Genomic DNA, 26,897 nt, shown 5'->3' with positions numbered 1-26,897 from the left:
ACACCATCTTCCTCCCTCCCCTGCGCTGTGCCCCAGCAGTGAAGAAACCAGAGTATCTACATATACAAAGTGGGAGGCTTAATCAGGACTTCTGTTCAACTCAATGTGATGCTGCAATTAAGCCTTTGAACGGGACAACCTATCAGCATTTGTTCCTGTCTTTTTTTTTTTTCCCTTGTCTTTTTTTTTTTCCTTTTTCTTTTTTTTTTTTCTCCAAGTACACCAAAAGCTATTTTAAGCACGATGGGAACCCCAAGGGTGTGTAGGTCTGGTGAAATAATTGCTTGCCTCAGGTTCTTGAAGGCACAAAGCAACAAAGCACCTGAGCCATGTAATTACTCTTACAGCTGCAAACTGGGCCATATGTTACACCCGCGTGTGCTTTTCCTGCAGATGATGCTACTCCACAACTCAGCGCCAAGTCCCCTCTCCTTTCAGGATGCACTGGGAGCCGTCCCTGAATCCTTCTGCACCGGAGAGAGGAGGGATCACAAGCCACTGACCTAGGACCCCCGTCGCCTCGAGCCCCCCAAACCGCTGCATGGCAGTGATGGCCTTGGTGAGCTCCTCCTGCGTCTGCAGTTGTCCTGTGACAGGATCCGGAGGAGGCAGATACCCAAACTTTGTCAGCCAGTCCTGTGAAACAAGGAGAAGCGGGGGATGAGAAAAGGAAAGGAAGGAAATACATATGCAGGGAAAGATGCTCTGAAGGTCCTGTCCGTTCCGCTTGGAAATCTTTTTCCCATTTACATGTTTATACCCGACTTCCCCATCGAACTGCGTGGTCCCTGCTAACAAATGGATATGTCAGGACGGATCTGTACACATCACTTCAGTAATGGGATCCGGTGACCTTCACGCATTCCAAGGGTGACATCTAATTTCCCCACCCGGCTGCAGACCGTCTTTGATAGCGGCAGCAGCACAGCCCCAACCCGAGAGTCACACAGGCGCCCTTGACTCCCCCCTCGGACACCAGTAGCTCTACTGGAAACGTGCCGCAGGGCTGAGCACAGTGAGGGCAGGAAGACTGCCCATCACGAGGGCCAGACAATGCCACCTCACCTAGGACCTCCCTTACAGTGGAAGCCCTCAGGGGTCCTGGGGAGGGTCCCTGGGTCTAACAAGGGAATCTCTGGCTGAGGCTGCAGAGCAGCTGGGGTTTGCCCAAGTTTGTCTCGGTTGGACTTCAATGACCATTTCTGCTGTGCTTTAAACTTCCTGCTGTCTCCTCTGGGCGCCACAGTAAGGTCACATCTTCCCACGAGAGGTGAGTGGAGGGGACCTTTCCTCCTCCCTGCCAATGTGGGGAACACCTCTATGGCCAAGTGCCCTTTGCAAGTCCTGCCACATCCCCATGCCTGCCCTTCAGCCAATGTACTGCAATGCCACCAACCTGCTGTGACATTAATTGACGCACTGTGACCTCCTGCTGCTTTCCAGTCCATGCATGGCTGGGGTGGTATAGCTTTGGGTTGACAGTGCATTAAGGATGCAAGCAGCTTGGGAGAGGCTCCCTTCACCCAGCAGAAAAGAGCTGGGACACATGGATGTCCCTGCGGTTCAAGTCCCCTCAAGACACCCTGATGGCTTGAGGGTGGCTTGTTTTACCTTGACCTTCACAATGTCAGGATTTTGATCAAAAACAAATCAAACCACGAAGTCTCCAAACCACCAACCGCGGTCCAAACCATGCAATTATTTGAGACCCCAGGTGGACAACCTCAGCACTGACACAAACCTGAGCACTCTGGAGAAAAACACCATGGAGACATAACACGCCAAGCCGCTTCCTTGGAGGCCACCGCGGGACCTCGTCTTGGTCCCTTCCCACCAGTTCCCAGGCAACACGAGCACTGCAGGTGCAAAGTCTCGACTTCTGGGAACCGAAACACTGTCCCAGCAAGACTCAGTAGTTTCCCAGCCATGCCTTTGCCCTCCAGCCATGGCAGGGAGGAGTACCGGGACAGGGAGCAAAGCAAAACCCTGTAACAGACTTCCCCTAAAATTTGGCCAACACCAAAAAGTCATTCCTGGTGACTGATGGCCCTCATCATTTATTTTAAAAAAAAAAAAAAAAAAGACATAATTGGATTTTTAAAAAAACACTATATGAAAGTCCCATTGATAATGGTAACAGGTTTCTCAACTTCAGATTATTTGTTCAAGGGGTTAAATCAGCAGAGTCATGCTCACGCCCCAGCACCAGAAATGCCAGGACTGGCTTAATGAGAAGCCAAAACCTCAGTCCCTTGCAGCCCCTGACAGGACTTGCCTTTTCTGTTTAAGAGGAGATGGCTTTTCTCTCTGTGCCCTCTTCTCCAATATTTCCCACAGGCCCTGGTTTAACCATCTCTGCCAGTTGCCATAAAGCATTTAGAGCTGAGCACGGGTATCTCTACCACCAGAAAGCAGCAGGGACCTGTGAAACACTCACATGTCCCTTTTTGCCAAAGCCTAAGCAAGCACAGCCACGTGCCAGCAATCCCCCTGCCATGGGTGTCTCATTAAAACCAAGGCCACTATTTGATAGAAATTTGTCTTTCAAAGTACAATGCATCTTTATGAAGATCTTCCTCTTTTCAGCCTAAAACTGGTGAAAAAAGTGCCATAAATCTCCTTCTTACAACCGCTTTTTAAATGTCTGGTGAATTATCTTTCTAAATCCTTTCTTACCTTCCTTCTTGCTCCCCTCCCTTACCTCAGCAGAAGGATCAGCAAAGAATAATAATACCACATGCAGGGAATGCCATAAACACCTACCCTCTATTTTCTTTATCTGTATCAAAGAAACATTGACCTATTGAGCCTCTTGAAGACTGATATCGATCTAGACTTCCACCGCAGTCAATACGCCACAAATTTATTGTAGTCAGATTAGTGCCAAAAGTTGGTACCTGCTTATTGCTATTATCTGAATGTCTCATCGCTTGATGTCACTTGCGGTGGCCACCCCAAATGCCACAGCACCCCCAGCCCCTCTCTGGCAAACCCAATCAAACAATTTCACACTTACAGAGCTTTACTCAGATTTTGCCGCGTTTGGTGTGTCTCTCCATTGGGGAACGTGGTCTCCTGTGCCAGGTTTCTCACCGGCAATTCACTTCCCTCCTCACCCTCCTTCCCGGTTGCCTTATTTTAGCAGGGTGGAGTGTTATTGCAGCCAGAGAAAGCAGCTTGTCTGGCCACGTCTTGTTGCTTAATGCAACTCCATTAGCCACCACCTTGCTCGGAGCGCACTAGTGTCATCACAGCTTTCCCTCGCCGTCAGGCTGAAGGCCAGGCCAAGCGCTCCTCTCCTCTCTTCTCCTATTTGTCCCTTTGCATAGCAAAAACATTTGTGACAGAAATTAGAGATACAATTCACCCCTGATTGTTCATGAGAAATCAGCTGTGACACAGAGCTCGGCAGCCGGACCATCAATTGCTGAGGATGGTGGGGTTTAATTTGGTTTCTTCCCTGGCATGGAGACAGTGTCATTTATTCTCTAATGACAGTGGAGCCGATGCTACGACAGAAATGTACATAACCCGGCTTTGCTCAGGTCCCCCTGGAGAAAGGGGTGGCAGCAAAAGGCTGGGGAAAGCAAAGACACATTGAGGTCCAGCAAAGGTCCCGCTGCTCTGGCTGCAGCCAGGGTGAGATCTTCTCTCTTCCCTAACCCAAAGGGACAGAAAAAGCACAAGTACAAGTGGACACCTCAGAGCAAATGAAGGGCTCCCTAAAGAAAAGATGGAAGGAATGGGCAGATATCACAAGTCCTTCACCCGATCCACCTTGCAAGCACTGATTTTTCTGCATGTGATTTTTCGTCTAGACCATCATGCCTTACTCAGGTTCTCCATAATTTTGTAGACCTCTGTGATATTGCTCTCATTCACCCCTTTTCCAGTGTACAGGTTCTGGGTGGTTTTCTCTCTCTTTGTAAGCAAAGGTGATCCACAATATTGAACTTTCACATTCCACCTTTGCTCTGGCAGAATATTTCATTAGGGAAAATACGGCTGGACTCAGAGATGAGAAAGACCATCAGGAATTGTCTAGCTAATTATCTGTGTGACCTGTGAAAGCTTTTCAGATGTTTTCTTGTCCTTAATTCGGACAAAAGCTAAATTTATAAACTTCCATAAATGAAAAATATGACAACATTTTCCACTGAGATAACTTCAACACATTCCCTTCTTATTTCCACCTTTTTTTTTTAATATAAAAAGCTTTTTTGCCAACTCTCATTAGCTTAAAATGTTTAAATGAAATAGTGATTTGAGCTGAATGCTAAAATTCTTTGAACATATTTCTTGCCTGAGTTGGCACAATAAAAACTTTTCCTTAAAGATGTGCTGCACAAAATGAACTGACCTAATCCCATGAGAAGATTCAGCTTCAGCAACTCCCTGTTTTAAAAGGAAAAAAATTTCTTCACCAAAATTTCAGATTGAGCCAATGCCTGATCATCTTCCAGCTCAGAGATGAGCTGGGAACAAGTATGACTGGACTACGTGATTCATGTCGTGGCCCAGGGTACGTACTTTGGTCTGGGTTTCATGGGATCCCAGCTCAGTTTTTGTGGGAATCACCTCATCATGTCTCTGGCCCCCAATTCTTCATCTATAAAAAGCTTGTAATGTACTTCCTGGTCATACCATACCAAGGGTAAGCACATACATACCCTTTAAAAACCACAGCCAGGATGTTTATTGACAAAACACCATACCTGCATGAGGCTGGAGATCCCACCCTGCCCCACCAGGGATGGCAGGACTCATGCTGTGTCCTGGGCAGCAAGGAAAAGCCATCACACCATATTCACCTCTCAGGACTGTGGCACCACAAACGGAGGCCCCCAGGGTGCTGCCCATGCTCCATTCCCTGCGGCCTCATGGGACCAGACATCCACAGACGACACAACTCAAGAAATGAAGAAAAATTGGAGAGAGAAAAAAAAAAAAAAGGAATATTTTTTCCCCTCCCATGTAGCTCTAGAATCTTTAAGTGGTTTGATTTAGCCCCTCTTATCTCACCGTGGGTGGTACTCAATAAAAGATGTTTTAAAGCAACTGCTTCAAAACACAGTTTTCCTTTGAAAAGGGAATGTGTTAACAGTGATGCAGCAGCATCGCTGCTCCATGCATGTGTTTGGACACAGATTGCTCACTTGGTTGGCTAAAAATAAGTTGTTGTCTTTTTTTTTTTTTTTCTCGCCTGGGTTCCCATACTGCTGTGGCATAGCGTAATGGGGAAAAGCCTGCTTCTTCCCTTAAAAAATGGTTAACAGAATCCAAAACTGCTGATTTTTTTTGGACTTTTTTTTTTCTCTTAGAGAAGGCACAAAGTTTGGAAAAATGGTAATGAAGTCCTCTCCTCTGCAAAGAAGCCCTGTTTTAATTTTGGACTTTTTCACTCCTTAACCCACTTGAATGGAATACCAGGGGAAAACGCTGCTGTGGCAGCAGCCAGGGACTGGGGCTCTCCAGGGGCAACTGACGACCCAGAGCAAAACGCTGGCTCTGCTGGCAACAGTGAAGCCTCTGGTATCACTTATGCAGAGCCAATTTTCAGATTAAAACGGCAATTTCATTTCTTTCATCTATCAACTTCCTTTGTATCAATACCCTTTTGTCCTAGAACCCACTTACCTGCTTCATTTTAAAATACATGTAGATATCGTCCCTCTTTTATGGAAGATTTATGAGCTCTGTAGGTTTGCTTTTACAAATATTAATATTATATAAGCTGATGAGCTTATTCAACTGCCACAGGCAAAAAAAGACTCAGTCAGCAAGTTTTCTTCCTGATGATTTCTTTTTAAGGGTTGTAGGTTGGCGTTTACAAGAAGACAAACTAGTTCAGGATAACAAGGAGAGGATAAACAGGATAAACAGCAAAACAGAAATTAGGATAAGCAGAAAAACTCTACCCAAGCCAGCTCCATGCTTCTGCCTGCTCTTGTATTATTATAATGACCATGTTTCTAAAGCTTAGCCCCAAAAAGTCATGGGTTTTTGGTTTCTGTTGGTTTTTTTTGTTTGGTTGGTTGTTGTTTTTTTTTTTCCTTGACATACCGGGGAAAACACAGCCCTAATCCTGCAGAGATTGTAACACTCCCTTTGCTCAGGGATGTTCCCAACATAAGAAGGACATGGACCTGTTGGAGCAGGTCCATAGAAGGCCATGAAGATCCTCAGAAGACTGGAGCACCTCTGCTGTGAAGACAAGCTGAGAGAGTTGGGGGTGTTCAGCCTGGAGAAGAGAAGGCTCCAGGGAGACCTTATAGCAGCCTTCCAGTACCTAAAGGGGGCCTACAGGAATGATAAAGAGGGACTCTTGATCAGGGCCCGTAGCAATAGGATGAAGGGTAATGGTTTTAAACTGAAAGAGGGGAGATTTAGATTAGGTATTATGAAGCAATTCTTCAGTGTGAGGGTGGTGAGACACTGGGACAAGTTGCCCTGAGAAGCTGTGGATGCCCCATCCCTGGAGGTGTTCAAGGCCAGGCTGGATGGGGCTTTGAGCAACCTGGTCTAGTGGGAGGTGTCCCTGCCCATGGCAGGGGGTTGGAACTAGATGATCTTTAAGGTCCCTTCCAACTCTAACCAGTCTATATAGGTCGTTGTTCTTGGTTTTACCTGACACATTGCCAAGCGGAGAGAAGAGCAGAGCTTTACCCTACCTCCTCTGCAAATTTCCAGACTGGACCCTGAGTTTTGCACCAGCATCCCAGACTCCCAGACCAGCTCCTTCCCATCAATGCCAGAGGAGGAACCGGGTTTAAATTCCCACCCCTGTTGACAGGGGCACAGGCAGCATCCTCAGCACTCTGCCCAAGGGCTGTCAGTTGTGACACTCACGGGCACCTCTCCCTGGTCCGTGGCATGGCTGACAGATGCCTCTTTGCAGTGAGGAGCTGTGCTGCAGTGACTCACAACACACCTCCAGAGGCTCTCTGGATGTGCAACATGCACCGAGAGGATGCTGGTATATCCCAATTTTCAGGGCAGTGCAAGGCTTGGGCAGTGGCATACTTTTTCACTCAAAAGATCCTTTTCATTAATAGTCCTTGAAAAGCTTTACCAAACTGCACCATTGCTCATTAATCAAGCTACAAGATGCTTTTATTCATTTAAAAAGGCTCCTGTCACTGCCAAGAGCCTAAACCCTTCCCTGACCCAAATCTGGCCCTTGGCTTTCCGGCGGGGGCAGCCCTGGTGAGGTCCCTCCCCGCCATCCCCAATGTCCACAGCTGCAGCAGGAGCACAAACCACCCCAGCCCGCATCTCCACCACTCATCTCCTGCTGACCACACCAGATAACCACAGAGAAACGGGCTTTGTTTTTGTAGGGTCACCCAGGGCGGGGAGGACTTTGAAAGCTCCCTGTCCTGCTGGAAGTCCCTTTGTACCCTGGGTGCAGTCGCGCTTCGCACACTCAGGGGAAGAAAATCCAAACACACTATTCAACAAAATTAATGACCCAGATTACTAAAATAAAGCTACAACTCAAACATCCGGAACTAATTTCCAAATTACACTTCACTTTATCTCTGCAGCTACCATTAAATAGGGTGGAAGCTTTTAAAATGAAAAAATAAAATCACCGTCGCTACAAGCTGGATTAAAGGGAAATTGCTTTTGGCTGTTTGAGTTTTTCTTCCAAGTTTTCAAAGGTTTACAGTATTCAAATTTTTTACAGTCATTTTCCTGAGATCAAACGACCCCAGGAACAACGCCCATTAATTAGAGCAACACATATGGTGCTGCAATACTCCGAGGAGCATGCTCCTGCGATGTAACAGCCTCCAGGCCACGCAAAGCCAATAATTTCCTTCCAAAGGTTGCCACGCACCTCTCTAATGAGCTATCGCATGCACATAATCAGCTGATTAATTCATTAGGTGAAAAAACTGCAGTTTGGATTACAACCAGGATTTTGGTTGCCGCCACCATTGAACCGCGGGACCAGTTTCATTAGCTCACGCCGGAGGAGTCGCTTGAATCCAAACAGCTATTTAATTCAAGCGAACGCTGTGCACAGAATCCAGGGTAGAAGTTAATGCAGCTCCTAATGATTTCCTCTCCCTCCCCCCTGCTTTAAATGTTCGATTAGTTTAACAGCAGCAGTGTTGCGAAAGGCCACAACCTACAAGTCCTGAAGACAGCAGGTCCCTTGGCAAGGGACAAATCGCACCACTCGATGCCTTTGGACCTGGGACATCCAGGTCATTAAGAATCAAGCAGAGAGAGCACCTCCACTCAGGCACAGCTCACTTCCTAGCCAGCAACTGAATGCCAACTTGGCTGCCTGCAGATCTTGTCGGATGTGATCAGGTCTTGCCTGTAGCCTCATCTGCTTGTTCACAGGGCTCTGGTCACCTTACCACTCTGCTGGCATTGGGGGATGACATCCTCCCCAGGGCTAGGTGGGCAAGGGAGAAGGCTGTCGTGATTTGGAAGCAAACTTCATCCACTCTGCGGTAGCTGTTACACAAGGTGTAAGCATCTCTTTGGTTGGATGGATACCAAGAGCTTTCCCAGAAACATAGAGTTAATCAAGAGATGTTGTAGAAGCAGAAGGAAATTCTCTGCAGACCGCAGAAACAGTCTTTCCAACCTCTTTGAACTGAAGATCAAAGAACCAATTCCCACCCATAGAAGGCAGGCAGCACAGTGCAGCGCTGAACAATGTTTACTACTGCTGCTTTAGATTTCTTTTCAGAGTAAGAAAAAGCGACAAAACATATAAACAAGGTACAGTTTATTCTGCATTTTCAACACAAATGTGTATTTTTCTTGGTGGAGACTTAATACGCCAGGCCTTTAGGGAGGCCTTCAATCACATGCTGAAAATTTCCACTCAAAGGCAACGAATGATGCAAAAAAAATATGTGTGTAATTGAAACTCCACATGACCATCAAAAAGGAGTTTTAATGGAATAGGTCTTTTTGTTTTTAAATCAGCCCTAATTTTGCATAATGCTGCCTGTCACAGTGAAACATCCGTTTTCATCAATGAGGTATTTAGGAAGGAAAAGAAGAAAGTCCTGGCATATAATAATCTGCTGAACTGTGATGGCAAGTTAGGTAAATATCCGAATTAGCATTGTTTTATCTTGCTGCAAAAATAGCTCTAAACCATGTAACTCATTGCTTATCATGGTTTATGAAAATCACCCTGCTCCTTCCGTGTGGGCTTAAGTCAGAGGCTGTTTGCGGCGGGCACAGGGGGCTCTCCCCTGGCAGCACTGTATCCCGGTTACAGATGCCACCAGCTGGACCCTGTGCTGAACAGCAAACTTGGGACTTCAGCTATCCCTGAACACCCTCAGCCCTGCTCACTATGAAGGAAAGTGCATTAAAAATAAAAACATGAAACATTCTAGTCCTCTGGTGGGTCCAGCAGCCAATAACATCACCAGAGGGATCTAAACAACCCAAATACTCTATTCCATTGAGAAGCACAATAAGTAATTACCATTGCAACATATGGCACGTAAATACCGGCAGCAGAGTTTGGATGTGCTTTAAAATCCACTTTAGAGCATTTATACTGCTGGTCCCCAGGCTGTGCCCAGCTTCTTGTGCATCATGGAGTGTGGTGGCTGTTGGGTTACCTCACGGGCTTTCCCTGGCTTTGTTCACACAGGACAAACCAGAGTACTGCTTCGACCCACGAGTCCAGGTAGGACAGACAGTGGCCAAGCAGGGTGGGGGGAAAAGCCCAACTCCAGCATGAGAGGTGGAGCAACTGGAAACCGTGAGACCTGCCACTCACCGCTCCTGAAGCAGCTGCACTTGGTGATCTGCAGCATTTGGAGCTCATACAAAAACCCAGGCAGGGTTTTCTCCTGGATGCTGGCTCCCCTCTGTGCTGGAGCCCACCAACCAGCAGGCGCCCAGAGCCAGGGAGCATGTCCCCTGGCACACCTCCTCCCCATCAACATCACCCACTGGTGTGCTCTGAGCATACCCGCAGGTATGACTGGATCGAATCTAACCTCAGATCTGGTGTGACAGGGTTAAATTATATGTCACCAGACACAGTTCTTACAGCATTTGTAAGCCCAGGAGAACTTTCCTCCCTGCGTACCCGGCTGCTGTCCACACGTAGCCAGGGAAGAGGTTTCCCTGCTCAACACAGTGCAGTAAATCACAGTGAGAAGTTGCCTCATCCCTGAAATCACATCCTCTCCGTACGAAGAAAAATCAAAGCCAAGACTCAGTGAATTCAAGGTTTTCTGGGCACAGGACATGGGAATGTCCGTGATTTCCTGGATGATTTTGCACAAGACTCAGCAGTGTCCGAAGCAGCCAAGGGGACTGCTGTGAGCAGAGCCAGCTGGACAGTGCTCCTCAGGAAACATCTGCTGGAGATAGATGGAGGGAACAGAGAGTGCCTCAACCCTCCCCTCTCCACACTCCTCCACCTTGTATCACCCATACAGCAGGAGGGTGGGCAGGGAGCGTGGCTGCTGCCCCTTGCCCCAGGGAAATGCTGCATCAGGAGGCTCCCTGAGCCCTCTCCACCACGGGGGCTGGGACTCTCAGTGCTCTACAAGATGGACTCTCTGAGGGGTTTGGTTCATCTCAGTACACAGATGTTTGGACATTTAATTAAAGTCTCCAAGCCTCCCGAGTATCTGACGTGGGGATGCTGACATCACCCAAGCAGACTGTGTAGAGAACTTGCAAACGCTCCCAGCCTCCAGCTGGACTGGGACCAAGATGAGCAAGAAAATGATGAATTCTTTTAAAAGCAGTACAAATTGCTCTTCACCAAAGTGAGAATACACAGCAAGGCTCTCCTAGGGGGTGACTTTTGCTTAATGAGCCTGTCCATCTCATTGGACCTGAACGGCACGTTTGCTCATGGTACGTAGGGAAAGTCAATGACGCATTGAGAACACAATGGCGTTAATCTACATTCTCTCCCAGTCTCATCGAGATGAGCTCCTGCTCTTTCGGTTTCAGTCATTAAACAATCCACGTCTGGTAGCTAACTGAACAGACTGCTATACATCAAAACAAATCTCTCACTAACTCCATTTATTGGATCTTTTATTAGGACAATGTCTCTTCCAGGATGGACTCCAGACCTGACTTTCTCTCTGTAGCATGACCAGTAACACCAGGGTTTGCCTTGGCCCATCCATGTCTTCCACTCACAGCTCTCAACCTCCGTCCCGGGCTTCAGAATTGAACTTACAGCACAGCTTACCTATTTCGCCATTTACAGCAGCCAACAACATTTTACCTTGATAAATCAACTCAGCTGCACATATCTCCTCCACTCATTAGCTTGGAGATCAGTGGCTTCCTTCCTCCCCTTGTAGCATCACACTTCCCTCCAGCTAGGTAGGTTTCGCTTTCAAGATAACCTCAGGACAGACACTGCCTGTTTAAATATGCTCACAGCGTGGCTCGATATCCCTTTCAAGAGATTGCAGAAATTCTCTAGCCCTCTGCAAACTGGGAATTCCAACGCTGTCATCACCATGCTCTGTGCTAGGGCTGGTCTAAGGGCTGCTAACAACAGCTGCAGTCCCTGTATTTACCTCAGCAGCTTTTAGATCAGGTCTTAGCTGCATCCTCCCATTCAGTTTTTAGCAGTGAGAATATTCTGACTTTAAGGAATCCATAAATCAGAAGCTGTGCTGGGGTGTGAAATAGAGCATCCATTTGGGAGAGAATTAAGCCCCGCTTACATCTCCTGTCCCTGGATCTATGTGACTACAGGAACAACACGTTTGCTACCTGGTTGGCTTTGCTGCTTCCCCCAATCTCTTTAAAACAGCAGTATTACAATGAGCTTTTCTTGTTGACAGGCTCTTTCTATTAGCTGTACAAGTGTCTTGAACAATTATTGATGCTGCAGGCAACTGGCAAACAGGAAAAAAAAAAAGGAGCCTTCTGTTCAGGAGCAAGGCTATTAAATCAAAGGAAGCAATAATATCACAATTCTCAGGTGACCAGCCCTCAGGTGCAAACACCAGAAACTCTGCACAAGTACTCCAGGAGCACCCCACAGGCTGTACGAGCTGGAAGAAATTACCCACTGAACAGCGGCAGATAGAAATAAAGAGCTCTGCACCACCACAAAGTGTTGGACAATTTGCAAAACATGACAAAAATTCTTTAATTATTAAAACAAACTAAGAGAAATGAATAATTCAACCTGCTCTGACTAGTCCAGGGCATTTTCCTGTGGCTACCAGGATGACTGTGCTTTCACCTAGAACTGGTATTAATCATGACCTGGGACCAAAGCAGTTTTGTGGAAAACAACCAGAACAAAGCAGAAACCAAACAAACCAACAGATTATACTTCTCCCCAGAGGGATTCAAATTATACAGTACCCGACTTTGGCAAACAAGCTGAACCAGGCTATGCATAACCTGCTTTTACCAGCACTCCCCCCACCCTAAATGCTAATTTAAATAATAATAAATCCACATGTCTATACACACTGTTACTTCTTCAGGCGTTATAAGCCATACCGAATTATGCAGCACCACTTGTGTATGTACTGGAGCTCCGTGGTTGGGCAAACAGCAATAACTACCTCCCACGTGAGAGCACAGGATGCAGGTGTCGACTCCTCCTGACACCAAGGGCCTGAGCATCCCTCCAGCCTGACACCCCTCCTGCAAACCACCCCGGGAACAGCGGGCTCCCTGGCCACTGCTGGCACCTGCGGCTCTGCCACATCAAAGGACAGGCCGAGAGCAGAGGTTTTGCAATGTGTTATCCAACAGAAGCGTGGGTACAGGCTACGGTCTGCATATGTACTACCAGTTTGGTTCGCCCCTGCTCACCCCCTCCCAGCTGCTTCCAGGCTTTGCCCTGGGCTAGTCGGGCACAGCTTTGTCCCAGTCAAGTGCAAGCTGATGGGATATTGGAAAAGTAGGGGTTTTGTGACACAGCTCTTTCCCGCTGCTGGCAGGAATTGCTTTTTCTGCCCTGACAAAACTGTGGCTCTGCAGGGGAGACACTCATCCAGGAGACACTTCTCTTTTATTCCAGGGCTGCCCGGGAGCATTTTCACAGCACAGGAACCTCACAAGTGTCACTGAGGCAGGGGCGGGAAAGGTAGGCGGGTGCTGGGTCCCTGGTGGCAGCAAATAACCCTGCTTTGCAGACAGTGGCGTGAGGGGCTTTTGGCTGCTCTTCCCACACTACATCCCTGGGACATGGGCACCCCATGGATGAAAGGATGAGATGACTGTCATCTAGATCCTACCCAGGTAGTTCAAAGGGAAACCAGATCCAAACCCCACATCCCACTTGCAGTAATGAGAACTGAGCATTGCCTGTGAGCAACCATGTCCCTAATTAGGATTCCTCATTCCCAGCTCTGATTGGGAGCAGCAACAAATCTTGGCTGCTGTGACTGATGGCACCGGCTGTGGCAGCGCAGCAGTCACTCGGTCAGAGGTGATGGTTTATGCGCAGGCTGCGGATAATAAATAATATTTGGGTGGCCTTCAACGTTCACTTGAAGAACAGAGTACAAAGTGTTGTTGTGACTCATGGAGGGGACTGGGCCTGAAGGATGGACTGTTCTGATGTACCCCCACACAGTTTCAAATAATGCCTCCAGGAGGGGCACCAGCTGGGGCCCCAACCCTGGGTTTCTGCTGGGTGGCTCAGTGCCACGTGCCCATGGCCACAGAGTCACCACACTGCTGCTGTCTTCTCACCAGCCTGCAGACCTCAAAACCCTGCATTATTTTTCATGTGGGGTTGGACAGGTGAGGGGCAGCAGTGCCCCAAAGCCATCAGGCAGGGATGAGCCTTTTCCCAACACGACGGCCATCTGCATGACCAGAGCCCCATGTGCCACCTTGGGATCAGATCCAACCCTGATCTTAATTACAACAGTGTCTCTTTGCTCACTGTGGTCCTGATCACACCAAGGTGGGATGTGCAAATTAAAGCCAGCGCCTGTGATTTTGCACATCAAAAGTCACTCCAGACTTGTGATAAAGGAGCCCACTCTCCCCACCACCCTCCAGCCTGCATCTCTGCACATCCGCTTCCCAGCACGGCTGGCAACAGGCACATTTATGCACAAAGATCATCTGTCCCCCACTGGGCGGCAAATGATGAAATAAAAAGATTATAAAACTTACATATTTGAAAAAGCTCTAATGGGAAAATATCCCCAATCTTCTGCAGCCTCTCTATGGTGTTGATACAGCTTGACACAGCTGGAGGCATCCTTCACCTTTCTACACCTAAACAGCCAGACTTTATATACTTATTAGATCTATTTGCACTGCAGACAGATATAAAGATTAAGGGGTTTCAGCTTCCCAGCCACGTACCCCATGCCGAGACCCAGGTAGAAGGATCCCATCTAACCGCCCCAGCTACTGCTGGTTGGCTCAACCCTCAGCCGCGCTTCCCTGCCCTCAAAGCCTTGGTTTGCCTCTCACACCGTAACCCCTATAGCATAAGCAATAAAGGAAGATGGACTTTTTTATCTTGTTGAATCCTTGCCAAAAGTGTGTTTCCCCTCTGTGAGGGCTATGGGTGTTGGTGGTGATGGCAAGACAAAGCACACTGTTCCCGTTTTGGGCAGCCACTGCTCTCTGCTCACAAGATTTATGCAGAAATTCATTCCCTGGCCCCTTCCCGAGAGCTATTCCAGCAGGAACAACACAGACTAACTTTTGATACCAATCAAACTCATTAAATGGAGAGGTCTCACATTCCTACATAAGCAGAATATGAAATGCAGAGAAACTCCTGGAACAGACCATCCTGTTCAGCAGAGCAGAAATCCATCTGGTAAATTGGATACATTTAATCACACCGGGTTTGTTTTGCCTTTTTTTTTTTTTAAAGGCCCATATATTTTGACTCCTTCAGCTTCACGACACAAGCTCTGTCAACACATTTGATTGAAAATGTCAAAGTGACCATCCGTATCACGTCACGAGCAGAACTGCTCTCCTTGCAACACCAGGACGGCTCTTCATCAGGAGCAGAGACATGCCCCGGCATGCTGAGCGAGCTGCCGTTCTCTTCGCCATATATATCAAGTACCATTTGTTAACTAAATGGAAGCCAGCCGTCCAGGCCTGCTGTCTCTTGTCCTAAATACCACAAGAACAATCTCATCTCCTGCTGAACCTTGTGCAGAAAGGCAATCGGTATCATCCTGCAACTGCAGGGTCTATAGGTTCTGCAGGTTGGACTAGACAAACTGCCCACGATTTGCCAACACATCTATTTTCAATGCTCACAAAGCTGGGTAATACCCTAGATGGAGCTGAATGCCTTCCCATGGGGATGAGGAGCCCCTGGGACTCACAGACACAGAGTGGTGACACCTTTATAGAGAAAGGCCAACAAAACCTGCCAGAAAGGTTGAAGAATCATAGAATCATCATAGAACAGTTCGGGTTGGAAGGGACCTTTAAAGGCCATCTAGTCCAACCCCCCTGCAACGAGCAGGGACATCTTCAACTAGATCAGACTGCTTAGAGACCTGACCTGGAAGGTTTCCTGGGATGGGGTAAGACAGGACATGTACGTCCTCAGAGGGACTAAGGCAAAGCACCAGGTTCTGCTGGCTGCGTTGCTTTGAGTTTTGCCTTTTCCACGCAATGAGGTTGTTCAGAAATGCAAGTGATGAATTTCTTTCCATAAAGAGCAGGGTGAATCCTTGTTCCTCCTTATCAACATGTCAATTCCTCCTGCTTTCTCTGGGAAAGGACAATGCTGCTGTGCTCAAATGGCAGTGAGCACAGGAGAGCTATAAAGATATCAGTAAATAAGGGTTGTTCCCCCTTTAACACAGTGAATGAGACAATATGACCTTTCCAGGCACCTGCAGCTTTCTACAGCTCCAACCCTGCCTTTTCGAAGATGTTTTGGGGTACACTTAGCCCACAAAGGCAGCACAGAGAGCTTTCAAATGGCTTTAAGCAGGTTTGATGCTGAGACCTGTCCAGCTGCAATAATAGACTGGCTTTGTTTTTTTCTGGTTTGGTTTTGGATGGTGTTTTCTTTTTTCTACACGCCACAGCCACAAGTGTAAACGCTATCTTTTATTTTCTTCCATAGCAAGGACGCAGACATCTCGGTGCAAGCAGATCTGCTGGTGTTGTGCAATCAGCCCACTTTAGCAGGCAGCTGCTCCTGAGCAAAATCACAGCAGCCGCCCTGGAGGTAGGACACAGCCCCTTCCTCAGAGCGCAACTTTCAAAACATAATTAGGCCAATTCCAGCAATCAAGCTATTTAACTGATTTAATCTTGTTCTTGGTAAAATAACCAAAGAAATCAAAATGTAAACCCCTAAGTTAATGCAAATTTAAGATTTTGCATTGATTGCCCATCACATATTTATGTCATTGCTTAACCTAGCAGCACCAGAATTAACATTCTTCTAGCAACAGCACAAACAATAATCCACAATCCTCAGTGCCTTTCAGTGAGCAACAGCACCTCTGGCTCTGGGACTGCTGTCCTGCAGGAGTGCACAGAGGCTACACGCAGACAGAGCCCGTCCTTTCCCCAAAGAGGCCTCACCATGTCAGCAAGAGACACAGCAAAAGGGAAATGGGGAGGAGGAGGCATGGGCTGGAGGTGATACCGCAGGTCCCCCACATCCCAGGTGGATGCTCCAGCCACTGAACCTCAATGCCTCTTGGCAATTATTCACAGCAGCACTTTACATTATGCGTTATTGACTAACCTTTTTTCCTGGTTAAAGCCTCAGGCTAAAAATAAAGCAATGTTTTTGTTGAAAATCTGGCTCTTAAATTTTTTTTTTTCTATTATTATTTTTTATATTTTGGGAAGTACTTGCAACTGATGGAGCATGGCTGGGGAGGCGGCGTGGCAGCGATGCTGTCAGCTGGCTCCCCGCCAGCCCGCACCAGGCCATAATGGTTAACGAACCCCTCGTAGCCTTTGTTTTGCTCCCTTTTCTGTATTTAATGCCACCATTTATAAGCCCCTTGGGAAAAGCGATGGGTTTGCCTGCGAAAGTCCTGTGAATTTTCAGCAAGAAACCAGGTTTCTGTGAATAGGGATGTAGCCAAGCGCCTGCGTTTAATGAGATTATGTCAGAGCTGGTTGGGTGGGAAGAGTGAGGAATTTGCAACAGCCTTTCCTTTTTCTTTCTCTCCTTTTTTTCCTTAAATGAATACCTTTTGTCATCTTTCTCCTCTCCTTTCTTCTTTACAAACAAGCTGTTAGCGTGGCTCGGTGACAGTGGCCTGGCCCGGTGGGTGGCTGCGAGCAGAGCAACAGGCACGCAGGGCTCCCTGAGGATCCCCAAATAAAAGTGTCGGTGCTCCCGATGAAGTGAGACTCCAGGCTGGGGGAAAGCTGATCAGATTTTGCTGTTGAGGGATGCATTGCCCAATTGCCTACAGACATGGGGACGTTACAGCCAGTGCAGGGGGGAAAAAATGCCAGCCCAAAAACAAACATAAGAGAAGAACCAACTGACCTGCTGCAAGAGTACAGTAACTCCATGACAGCCAAACCCAGACATCAGAGCCCCTTCCTCTGCCACTGCTCGGACACTGCTGCTTCACCCAGCCCATACTGATCTCAGTCATCCCAACACTTAATATTGAGCTGTCTCTTTTCTTGCTTTAATACAAAGGCCTCGCTTGGCTTTGGACAACCTATCCATCAGTCTGAGCTTTCAAAGCAATAAAAGAAGATGTCCAAAGTCCATCTTGTAGACAAGGGAAGAAATCTTGCAGGCAGGACTCGCCACAAGTCAGGACAGCATTGTTATGTATATATTCTGTGAATTAATGTCTTTTAGCTAGTAAGGCTTGAATTTTTTCCAGCCTGTAGGCTCATGGTTTTACTAAGTAGCATGTATTGACTTTTAAAAAGGCCAAGATAATTTTATGACCATCAGGAATATCTCAAGCTATACAAAGCCAGATAACGGCATGGGGGGAAAAAAGAAAGAAATCAAATCAGTTCATATATATCAGGCCTTAATTACTGACTGACAACAGCCAGGAAGGATTTTTTTTCCTTTCAGAAGCAGCATTTCAGACACTGTTAGAGACACGGCTGGCAGAAGCCAAGAGCACAGTTGCCCTTCATGGGACAGGCTCAGAGGTGGAGACCTGTGCTTCCATGGGTGCAACATCAATGCACTGGGACCTTGCCCAGCCTGATTCAGCATCCTTCACTGCCAAGCCAGCCTTCCTCTGGAATGGCAGGTTGGTACATCAGATGCATGAACCCAGCTGTATGCTGGATGGAAAGACAGGTTTCTCCACCCAAACCACCCAAATAAAGAGGGAAAGTCACTGGCATGGAGCTTATGCCAGAGCTCCAGAGGAAAGCAGGGTGAAAACACGACAGGAAAACACACAGGAGACAGTTACTCTGTGACTGACTCAGGAAAAAAGAATAATTGCTAATTAATAGAGTGGAGAGGCTAAAGAATCAAACAGAAGCCAAAATACATCAGATTAATTGAGTTTGCTGGGTGGGTGGGAGGGAACATTGCACCAGGCAGCAATGGAGCTGACAGGCAGCAGCCAGGTGGTCCCCACCCATCCCTGCAGAGGGGCAGCTGAAAACAAAGTCCTTGTCACAGCCAGGACAGCAAAAATTAGAAGATTGTATTTTTCTCTTAGTTCCATAGCTATAAAGTGCCTTTCTCTGGAGGGCCACCACCAAGCACAATCTGGCACTTCCTCTGCTGCAAAATCTTATCTCATTTTGCTCCCAGTTTGCTACTTCATGGCTGCCAGTTTTTGGGAGGAACGGGGCAGGCAAGGGAAAGGTGAAATCCAAGCTCCTCTGAAACCAGGACAAGACTCCCGTGGCTCCCCCACATCCAATCACCCAGGCGAGAAGGTACAAGGAGTCACTCTCCTCCTCCGCTACCCATCACCCCAGCCTCAACCACGGCCACAGTTTGCATCAGGTGGGAGTATGAACATGTCTGCAAAAGGCATCCTCGGATGGATGGATGGATGGATGGAGAGGGAGGGACAGAAGAAAACCTATTCCCGTTGCTCTGACAATTTAATCTGGCTAAAAGCACAAACACAAAGGGAGCAGCAGGCAGACACCCATACTAACCCCAGCACACCAGCTCAGCAGGGCCTACTTTAATGGACTTCTTGTTCATTCCGTATTCAAGCGAGTATATTGTACGCTGTTGTGTTGTACTACAAAGAGCATTAAAGCATCTTCCTGGCTCTTGGGGCGTGAGCGGCAGATAAGATGGCTTGGGGACCCACTCAGTGGGGAGCTGGGGTGGGCAGGCTCCACCAGGTCACCCCCCAAAGCCTGTCATGTAGAAAAGCAGCATTTGAGGCGGGTTAGGAAATGCAAGAAAAAAGCATCGCACGCCCTGATAAAGAACATCACAGACTGCTTGGTGTGAGAAGGCAAGTGTCAGCCAAAAGCACAGATAAGACAGACCCTGATGAAGATCTGGCTAATTAGAAAATTGCAGCAATGAGCTGCGTTACAGGGATTTCTAAAGCAAAGGCGGGTTCAAGAAGAAACTGGTGCAGGGAAAAGCCTCACCGCCATGGATGCTGCCAAGGCTGTGTAAGCATGGCCCACCACCTACCTCCAGCTGCCCCCAGACCCTCCAAGCCTTTGGCAGGCACACTGCAAGACGCAGGTGTCTTCCCCACAGATACTGCACCAGCCAGGAGCATCGCTTTTGCCGTTTTCCCCCCCCATCCCAGCAATGCCTCTTATGCAGCACCAGCATCCCACCTGCCCGGACAAGCAGTCCAGAGCAATGCTGCCCACAAAACCTTTGTGATTATCCCCTGGGGGTTTGGTACTAACAAACAGGCACAGGGCTCCCCGCTCCCCTGCCTTTGCGCTCACCGCACCCATCCTCCTGCTTGCGCCCAAAAAGCACTGGAGATAAACCCAATCATCTCGAGCAACTTGCCGTGAAAACATTTGCAACAATAAATCCACCACCGCATAGCGAACCAAAACTATCAGGAGAAAGAAAGCAAGCTCTTTGGGTAAGAAAACTTTAGCCGGATGACTATAAGCAGAGTAAATTCAAGATGTACTTGACCTGGACAGCAAGAAAAACCATCGCAGTGGGCTACTCCTGCCTCCCTTTGCCGCTGGGGGCTCCGCTGGTTCCCTGCACACAGACCCACCAAGCAGGGCTGAACAGGACCTGGCCGATGCGAGCAGGATCTTGGCACACTCCAGCAGCTCCAAGACATTCTGACACCAGGGACATGAGGACATCAGAAGCAAAGCCAAAAAATCCCCTGCTGCTTGGTCAGACGAAGCCAGGGGAAGAAGAGGCAGTAGGTAAGCAGGGAACAGCTGGAGAAGGGAGCCTCCCCCTGAGCCCCAGCACATAAGTGCATTTTAATGTTACATAAGGGTGGACTTTACAGTAAGGCTCATTTTGAGAGAGATCTTGTGAGGAAAGGTTAAAGAAGCTTAAATTATTCTCTTTGAACTCGGAGGCTCAGAAGTGACGTCTTTCCTGTTGCTTAAGGTACTGGAAACGGGGTCTGGGTGCTGCGGGGGCTTCAGGCTTCAAGGGAAAACAGAATGTTTGCAGGAGATTGTATTTCTTTTTCTTTGCGCGCTTACCATAGTGCGGGCTCCAGCTGGGACTAGCAAGAGAAGTGGTGAAAAATGCCTTTTTTAATTAAAGAGCTGGCTGGGTACAGTGTTATTCAAGTTCATTTTGTGGCTTTCTTGACCAGGAGTCTCCAGGACACCCCTGGGAAAACCAAAGCAGCATCCTCAGGCACTGCCCTTCCTGTCCCCTTGGTTAGAGGGAGCGTGCGGGTCCCTGGGGCTCTCTACCCAGGCAAGATGGCTGTGGGGCCATAAGCCCACAGCCAGCACCTCTCACAGGCGATCTGCCCCCCGGTAGCATTTTCCATCATGGACAGAGGATGCTCCGGGACAGTGTTTAAGGAGGTTTTGGTTCAGCTTTGCTCAACAGCCACCTCCATCCCTGGCCACCAGCATGCCCTATGCTACACGCCTGCCGGGAGAGCTGCTTGTCCTAAGGGAAGCATTCCCAGCCTGGCACACTGCAGTACCGTGTCTCGTCTCTACACCGAGCCAAGAGATAGATTAGTTAATAGACAAGGAGGAAACATTTACTGCTTCTCATAATGGTATGTACGAAACTTTCTGCCTTGTCGTATGTTGTTGCAAGCCCAGAAATTAGGGGATATGGGGGGAGGTAGGACCACTGTCTCTGAGGGACTGCTCCAAGCAGCACTGCAGCACCTTTAGCAAGAGCAGGAGGTAAACCTGGCCTGGGAGAGGCTTCAGGGGCTGATTACTCAGCCTAATAAGCTAGTTGAGATGGTGAAGCAGCTATGTAAAGATCACATAGTTATGCATCATTTTAATTATGCGTACAATGGCTTTATCTTTTTGTTACCTTATTTCATTATTGAAAAGCTTTATTTCAGATATACATTTAAATTCTCAAATCCAGCTACCAACAAAACTGCTTATAAATAATTTAATACACAATGAGGCACCAGTTCCCCCAAAAGCAGCAGTCCTGGAATGAGGCTACTGGCAACTCTCTCAGCATCTGACACTTTAACGTACCAGAGCACCCAGAAGGTAGCAATATACAGCTCCTCCAAGCCACACGTGCTCATTTAGAAGCTGTAGCTGAGGAGCTTGTGTGAAAAGAGCATCTCTTGGTGATCATCAACATACAAGAGAGGTCTTTAGCGTGCAGCAAGGCAGGAGAGGCTGCCAGTGAGCTTGCAACACCAGCTTGAGAGCTGCACACAGAAAGAAAAGAAACACTCAGCTGCACCGTCCTATCTGCCCTAGAGATCCATAGCCAGATACCCAGATGAGGCTGGGCAAGAACATTGCCCTACCAATGTTTTTTGGCACCACATCACCATGTTTAGGATGGAGAAGAGTCATTACAGCATGTCAAACCACATAGAGCAATGAAGAAGGTCTCGAGCACTGATAGCGGCTGTTGAGCACCAGCAGCCCTGCAAAATAATCCCAGGAGAGCCAAAGCCAGACCCTCACCTCCCAGCTGTACTAGGAGAGAACAGCACTAGTCCACAATCAGTGTTTGCTTAATAAACAGATTTCTCTAATGATGTTTGTCAGCTTTTGTAATTACACAAGATATGCAGCACAACACCTTAATTTTTCATGTGCCTATCTCCCTTTTTCCTTCCAATAAAATGAAATTAAAGACAAATCCACCCATGCAATCTCTACCCCTGTAGAACTAAGAAGGTTTTCATGACAGGCATCCACACAGCTAAGCATTTACCTTACATTTCTTCATTGCATTTATTCCCTCAGTGAAGTTATATTAAAATTATTTAGGTCAAACAAGGAATACCTGGAGATGGAAGCATGTTCATTCGTTCTTTCTTTCTCTCTCTCTCTCTTTTGATCCTGCTATGGTGAGCATTTGTGTCTAAGACCCAATGAGGTCAATTGGAAATAAGCAGGTGCTTAAGTTTTAGGTATGTAAATAAATTAATTGTTATTGAAGAGAGTACACATGTGCATATTTTACTGATTGCCGAATCAGGGCTTTTAAGCTATCAAATTGGATTAGCCTGATTGCCCTCACAGAGTACTCTTTTGCTTCCCTGCGACTGAGGCAAGGCCTCCTTAACCAGATTATTTTTGCATTACTTGGTGGAAGGGGAGAGATCCAGGGAGCTTCCCTGAGCCCCTGTGTCCACCAACCCTTGCCACGGGGCACCTGTGCTACATCTTCAGCTCAGAAAAGTGGGAGACGTAAGAGCAGCTCCTAAGGAGACAACTCTGTTGCATTGCAAAGGGGAGGTGAGTGCATCTGCCTGCTGTGGGATTGCGCTCTGGGTTTTCCAACTCTGCGTGCGCTACGTGGAAGGCAGCGCGGGCACTGCACAAGCCTTCTGCTCTACAGTAGGATGGGATATAAAGACATATTCCAAGGTAACAGCAGATTTTGCCAGTAATGCTAATGAAACCACAGCTGGCATTAAACTGATGGGTGATTTTGGGGGCTGACAACAGTCTAAATTGGTGCAAGGACACAGTGTCAAAACATTTGCAGCTGGTGGTAACAAACGAAGTGCAGGCAGCACTTCATCTGAGTGACCGTGTGGATGATGAGCTTCCTCCGGCTCCCACCTACGGACAAACCCAGAGCATTTGCTAATGGCGGTGAGGGGGATGCTCTGTGCCCCCGGTACTGCCTGTGCACCCCGAAGGGGCCAGCTCAGCCTCGTGCAGGCAGGCTCCTGCCAGCGGCATGTGGTTCCAACTAGTGCGGGCAGTGCTGGGCAGGCTCTGCCCTGACCTGCTGGCTCCTTCCCACCCCCATTCCCAAAAACCAAAGCATCAGCCACTCACCAAGCACATCCCAAACCACCAAACGCATCCCAAAACCCCCATCCCTCCAGCCCCATTTATGCATGGCTGCGAGGTGCCACTGCAGGCTGGATTAACTCCCAGTTTTGAAGCCCCCTGAGATCATCAGATGAAAGTCCCTTGGCTGTAGCACACGTCCCCCTCTGCTCCTCCCCACGCTTTCATCCGGCATGGGAGCACTGGGACCCTCCTGGGAGCCAACAGCCTTTGCAAATAGACTTTATCTTTGCTAGCAGGAAACCTTGAAGGCTCAGAAGGCAGCAAGGGAAATTTGTGCTGTCAAAATCAAAGCCACAGTAATTAAACAGGAGTTTCCTCTGTCCCAGGGAGGCGGGTGAGCGGAGGCAGAGCAGTATTACAGAGCAGGGACATGAGGTTACGTCCTACAAGAGCAGGTGTCCACGTTCCTGCAGGAGGGGCTGCATACTCAGAAGAGGAAAATTCATCCCATTCCACAGCATGTTGCACCAACCCCATGGCTGCGGCTGGAGCCAGCAGCAGGGTCACCACTGCTCTGGCATACGAGTGCATCCTGAGGACTCTTGCCCTGCTGTTCCAAGTTCATCCTCTCCCTGCAACTCAAAGCTTATCTTTCTTTGTTCAAAACTAAGAAAATCTTCCACTAAGAAGGGAAGAAAAAAAAAAAGCAGCTTCTGAATCACTTCCCAGTCTGATGTGCAAAAGCCAATTACCCAAAACAGAGACGAATCGATGGAAAAGGCTCTTGGGTGTTGGGAAAGGCAGGGGCTGGCCTTTCCCAGGCCTGCGCGGAGCCCGGATCGATGCTGCTTTGCGCCTGGCATCTGCTCTCCATATTTCTATTTGTTCCAGTGATGGGTTGCCAAGGTGTCAAAGTCAAATAATTTGAATTTCTCGCTGAGTGAAAGATACTCAAGGTTCAAAACGACACCTTGACCTAGTTGGGTCATTTTGCAGCAATTATCACCAATTTCTACCATGGAAGATTGTAAGAGTTCAGAGGAGGAGAAAAAAAATTGCTTGTCCTTTCTTCACCTTGCATACAAATGAAAAACAAATGTGATCTTCTTGCTCTTGACATAACCATGCTTTAAAGAGCTCCACAAACATCTATTTTCTCATTTGGGCTCACACAGAAGACATATTATCTCTTTTAAATATGCCTTCTCCTTGGCAGTGTGCAGCCTATCCCCTATCTTTAACATTTTACGAAGCCGCCAAGTGGTTATTTGCAAAACTGACGTTAGGAGATGGATATAATCTATTTTAAACCTCAGCAAAATTGGCCAATTTCATGAGGTTTTAACATACAGCTCAATTAATCAAGTCACACAGATTATGAAATGTGAAACGCAGCCCCCCCTAGCTCTCCACCCACATGGGAGTGATTTGGAAAAAGCCCAACCACCTCACGGCACAGCAAGGAGAGAACAAAATAATAATAAAGGGAACACACACCGGCTTCCCAAGTGGCAATGCTCTCTGTAGCAGAGCATCTCTGTCTTGTGAGACTTCCTCCTCGGCACTGCCATGCTCCGCTCCCTCAGTGGCGAAGCCCAAGGAAACCGGGAGTGATGCCTTCAGCTCTGCACCCACCCAGGGCAGCCCCTTCTGCAGCGGGGCCGGATCCAGCCCTTCCGCCCCTCTTCCTGGGTGCTTCAGCCACCTCCCACCCTTCCCTGCTGCCCTGTGCCCCCTCCCCGGGAAATGAGCCCCTGTGCTGGCTGGAAGAGCTTTATCCCTTCATGGGGAAATAAACCCAGGAAAAGGCATTTCCTCCAGCATTAAAATTCCAGACTCCTCTGTCTTACTTGATCTTGTTTGCAAAGTCTTGCTATTCAGTTGCTTGGAGACTTTTGTTTACTGCCTTGTTTTGCTTTTGTTTTAAATGGCTGAAGTTAGTGTTTTAACTAAGAACAAGGCCAAAAATATTGATTCCCAGGCAAAACTGCCTGGAGCTCGCCACAGTTTCCATCTTTTGCTAAAGACATGTCTGAGGTGAAGCATGGTGCCCTGTGCAGGGACTGGGGACACGGCATCACACACAGAACGCTCCTTTGGTGCAGGTCGCTTGTCCCAGGGGACAATGGCAAAGCAAAGTCATGTTGTGCTGGCGTTAGCGAGGGAGCTGCTTGCTGGATCTGGATTTTTGCGTCTGTGCAAATTTCTTCACCTGCCACCCCCCATCAGGCTCCGTGTAGGGGCAGATGGGCTGGGCCACACTGACGATGGTCACCAGGAGCGCTCAGAAAAATAATTCTCCTTCTATGTGCCACTGTGCAGCAGCTCTGGATGCTTTACTCCAGCCTGAGGTTTAACTCAGCATGGGGACCTGTGCCAGGCAGCCAAGCCCTGGGCTCACACTGGCAAAAAGCCAGCGGTGCTGGCTCTGACCTGGGCATCTCAGCTTCTCCTGGGAGCAGCAGCAAGTCCTAGCCCTGGCTTGTCCCCCAGTCACAGGGTGACTGTGATTTCCTAGTGCGAGCCTGCCCTGGTTGCTGGCTCGCTGCCTGTCCTCCTGCCCTGCCATCGGCAACAGGTGAAAGCTTCCCAGCGTGTGCCCTGTCCCACAGGACCCGTACCAGCCAGCCAGCCCGGTGCAGGCACAGTGTGGCAGGCAGCAGCAGCTCCTCGAAGCCAGGCAGCTATTTTGTAAATTATTCAGCACAGCAGTGGCTGCCATGAGCAGAGGAAGCATGGGCAGGAGCAGGAGCATGCCCCCCCGGACAGCACAGAGAAGCCTTGAACAACAGCTGCGTCACCTACAGGAGCTGCCCGACGCATCACCCAGGATGTTAGACACATGGAGCAAGTTGGAAAATATGGCGGAGGTTTCCAGCAATGGGAGCAAGGAGAGACAGGAATGCACCAAGAGGTGTTCCCTCTCGTGCCCCACCATCCCCTGGGCTCTTCTATTAGAATCATCTAGGTTGAAGGGACCTTTAAGACCATCAAGTCCAACCATCAACCTAGCACTGACAAAACCACCACTAAACCGTGTCCCCAAGCACCACGTCTACCCGTTTTTTAACTAAGTCCATGGATGGCAATTCTCCAACACAGCGGGTTGCTTTGAGGGCGCAGGCAGCAGCATCACTCCCACGGACACCTTCTCTCAGCTGCCTGCACTCAGAGAGGATTTTAAACAGGGCCAAACACGAGGTGCATGGAGCTAAATTCAGTCCTCCCTCGCCCCCAGTACCCCGGGACAGGCAGCGTTTCCCAAGCGCCAGCTGCTGAGTGGAGCCAGGGAAGGCAGGACACGGCTTGAATGCAAACACGCTGGGGACGAGAAGACAAATGGCTCCAGGGGAAATAACGATGACCTCCCCGGCAGTGTCAGGAAACATTTGTCAAATGGCAGAAGTCATTAGCTGTTTCGCCGCTCACCTATCGGGAACGTCACATCGCTGGTGACGGCTGGTTAATGCAGACCTGACAGGGCTTTTGCTGCCACAGCTGGGGTCGGCTCCCCGCTTTGGGTGGCAACAGCCAGGTTTGCCCAGTGCAGGCTTGGCCACTTGTCTGGGTGCCTCCGACTCTGCTGA

The 26,897-nt window shown here is 48.4% G+C and overlaps 1 protein-coding gene across 1 annotated transcript in view; it reads right to left on the bottom strand.

The window, feature by feature from the left end:
• MMP17 (matrix metallopeptidase 17) overlaps positions 1-26,897 on the bottom strand; it is a 66,866-nt gene that overhangs the window by 23,178 nt on the left and 16,791 nt on the right. Inside the window, exon 2 of the mRNA XM_074159678.1 lies at positions 504-636. Within this exon, the coding sequence (XP_074015779.1) occupies positions 504-636 (133 nt within the window). The remainder of the gene's footprint in view (positions 1-503; positions 637-26,897) is intronic.

Source organism: Numenius arquata, chromosome 16, assembly GCF_964106895.1.
Source record: "Numenius arquata chromosome 16, bNumArq3.hap1.1, whole genome shotgun sequence".
Lineage (NCBI taxonomy): Eukaryota > Metazoa > Chordata > Aves > Charadriiformes > Scolopacidae > Numenius > Numenius arquata.
Note: the sequence above shows the minus strand (reverse complement) of the source record. Positions and strands in the feature narration are given on the sequence as shown.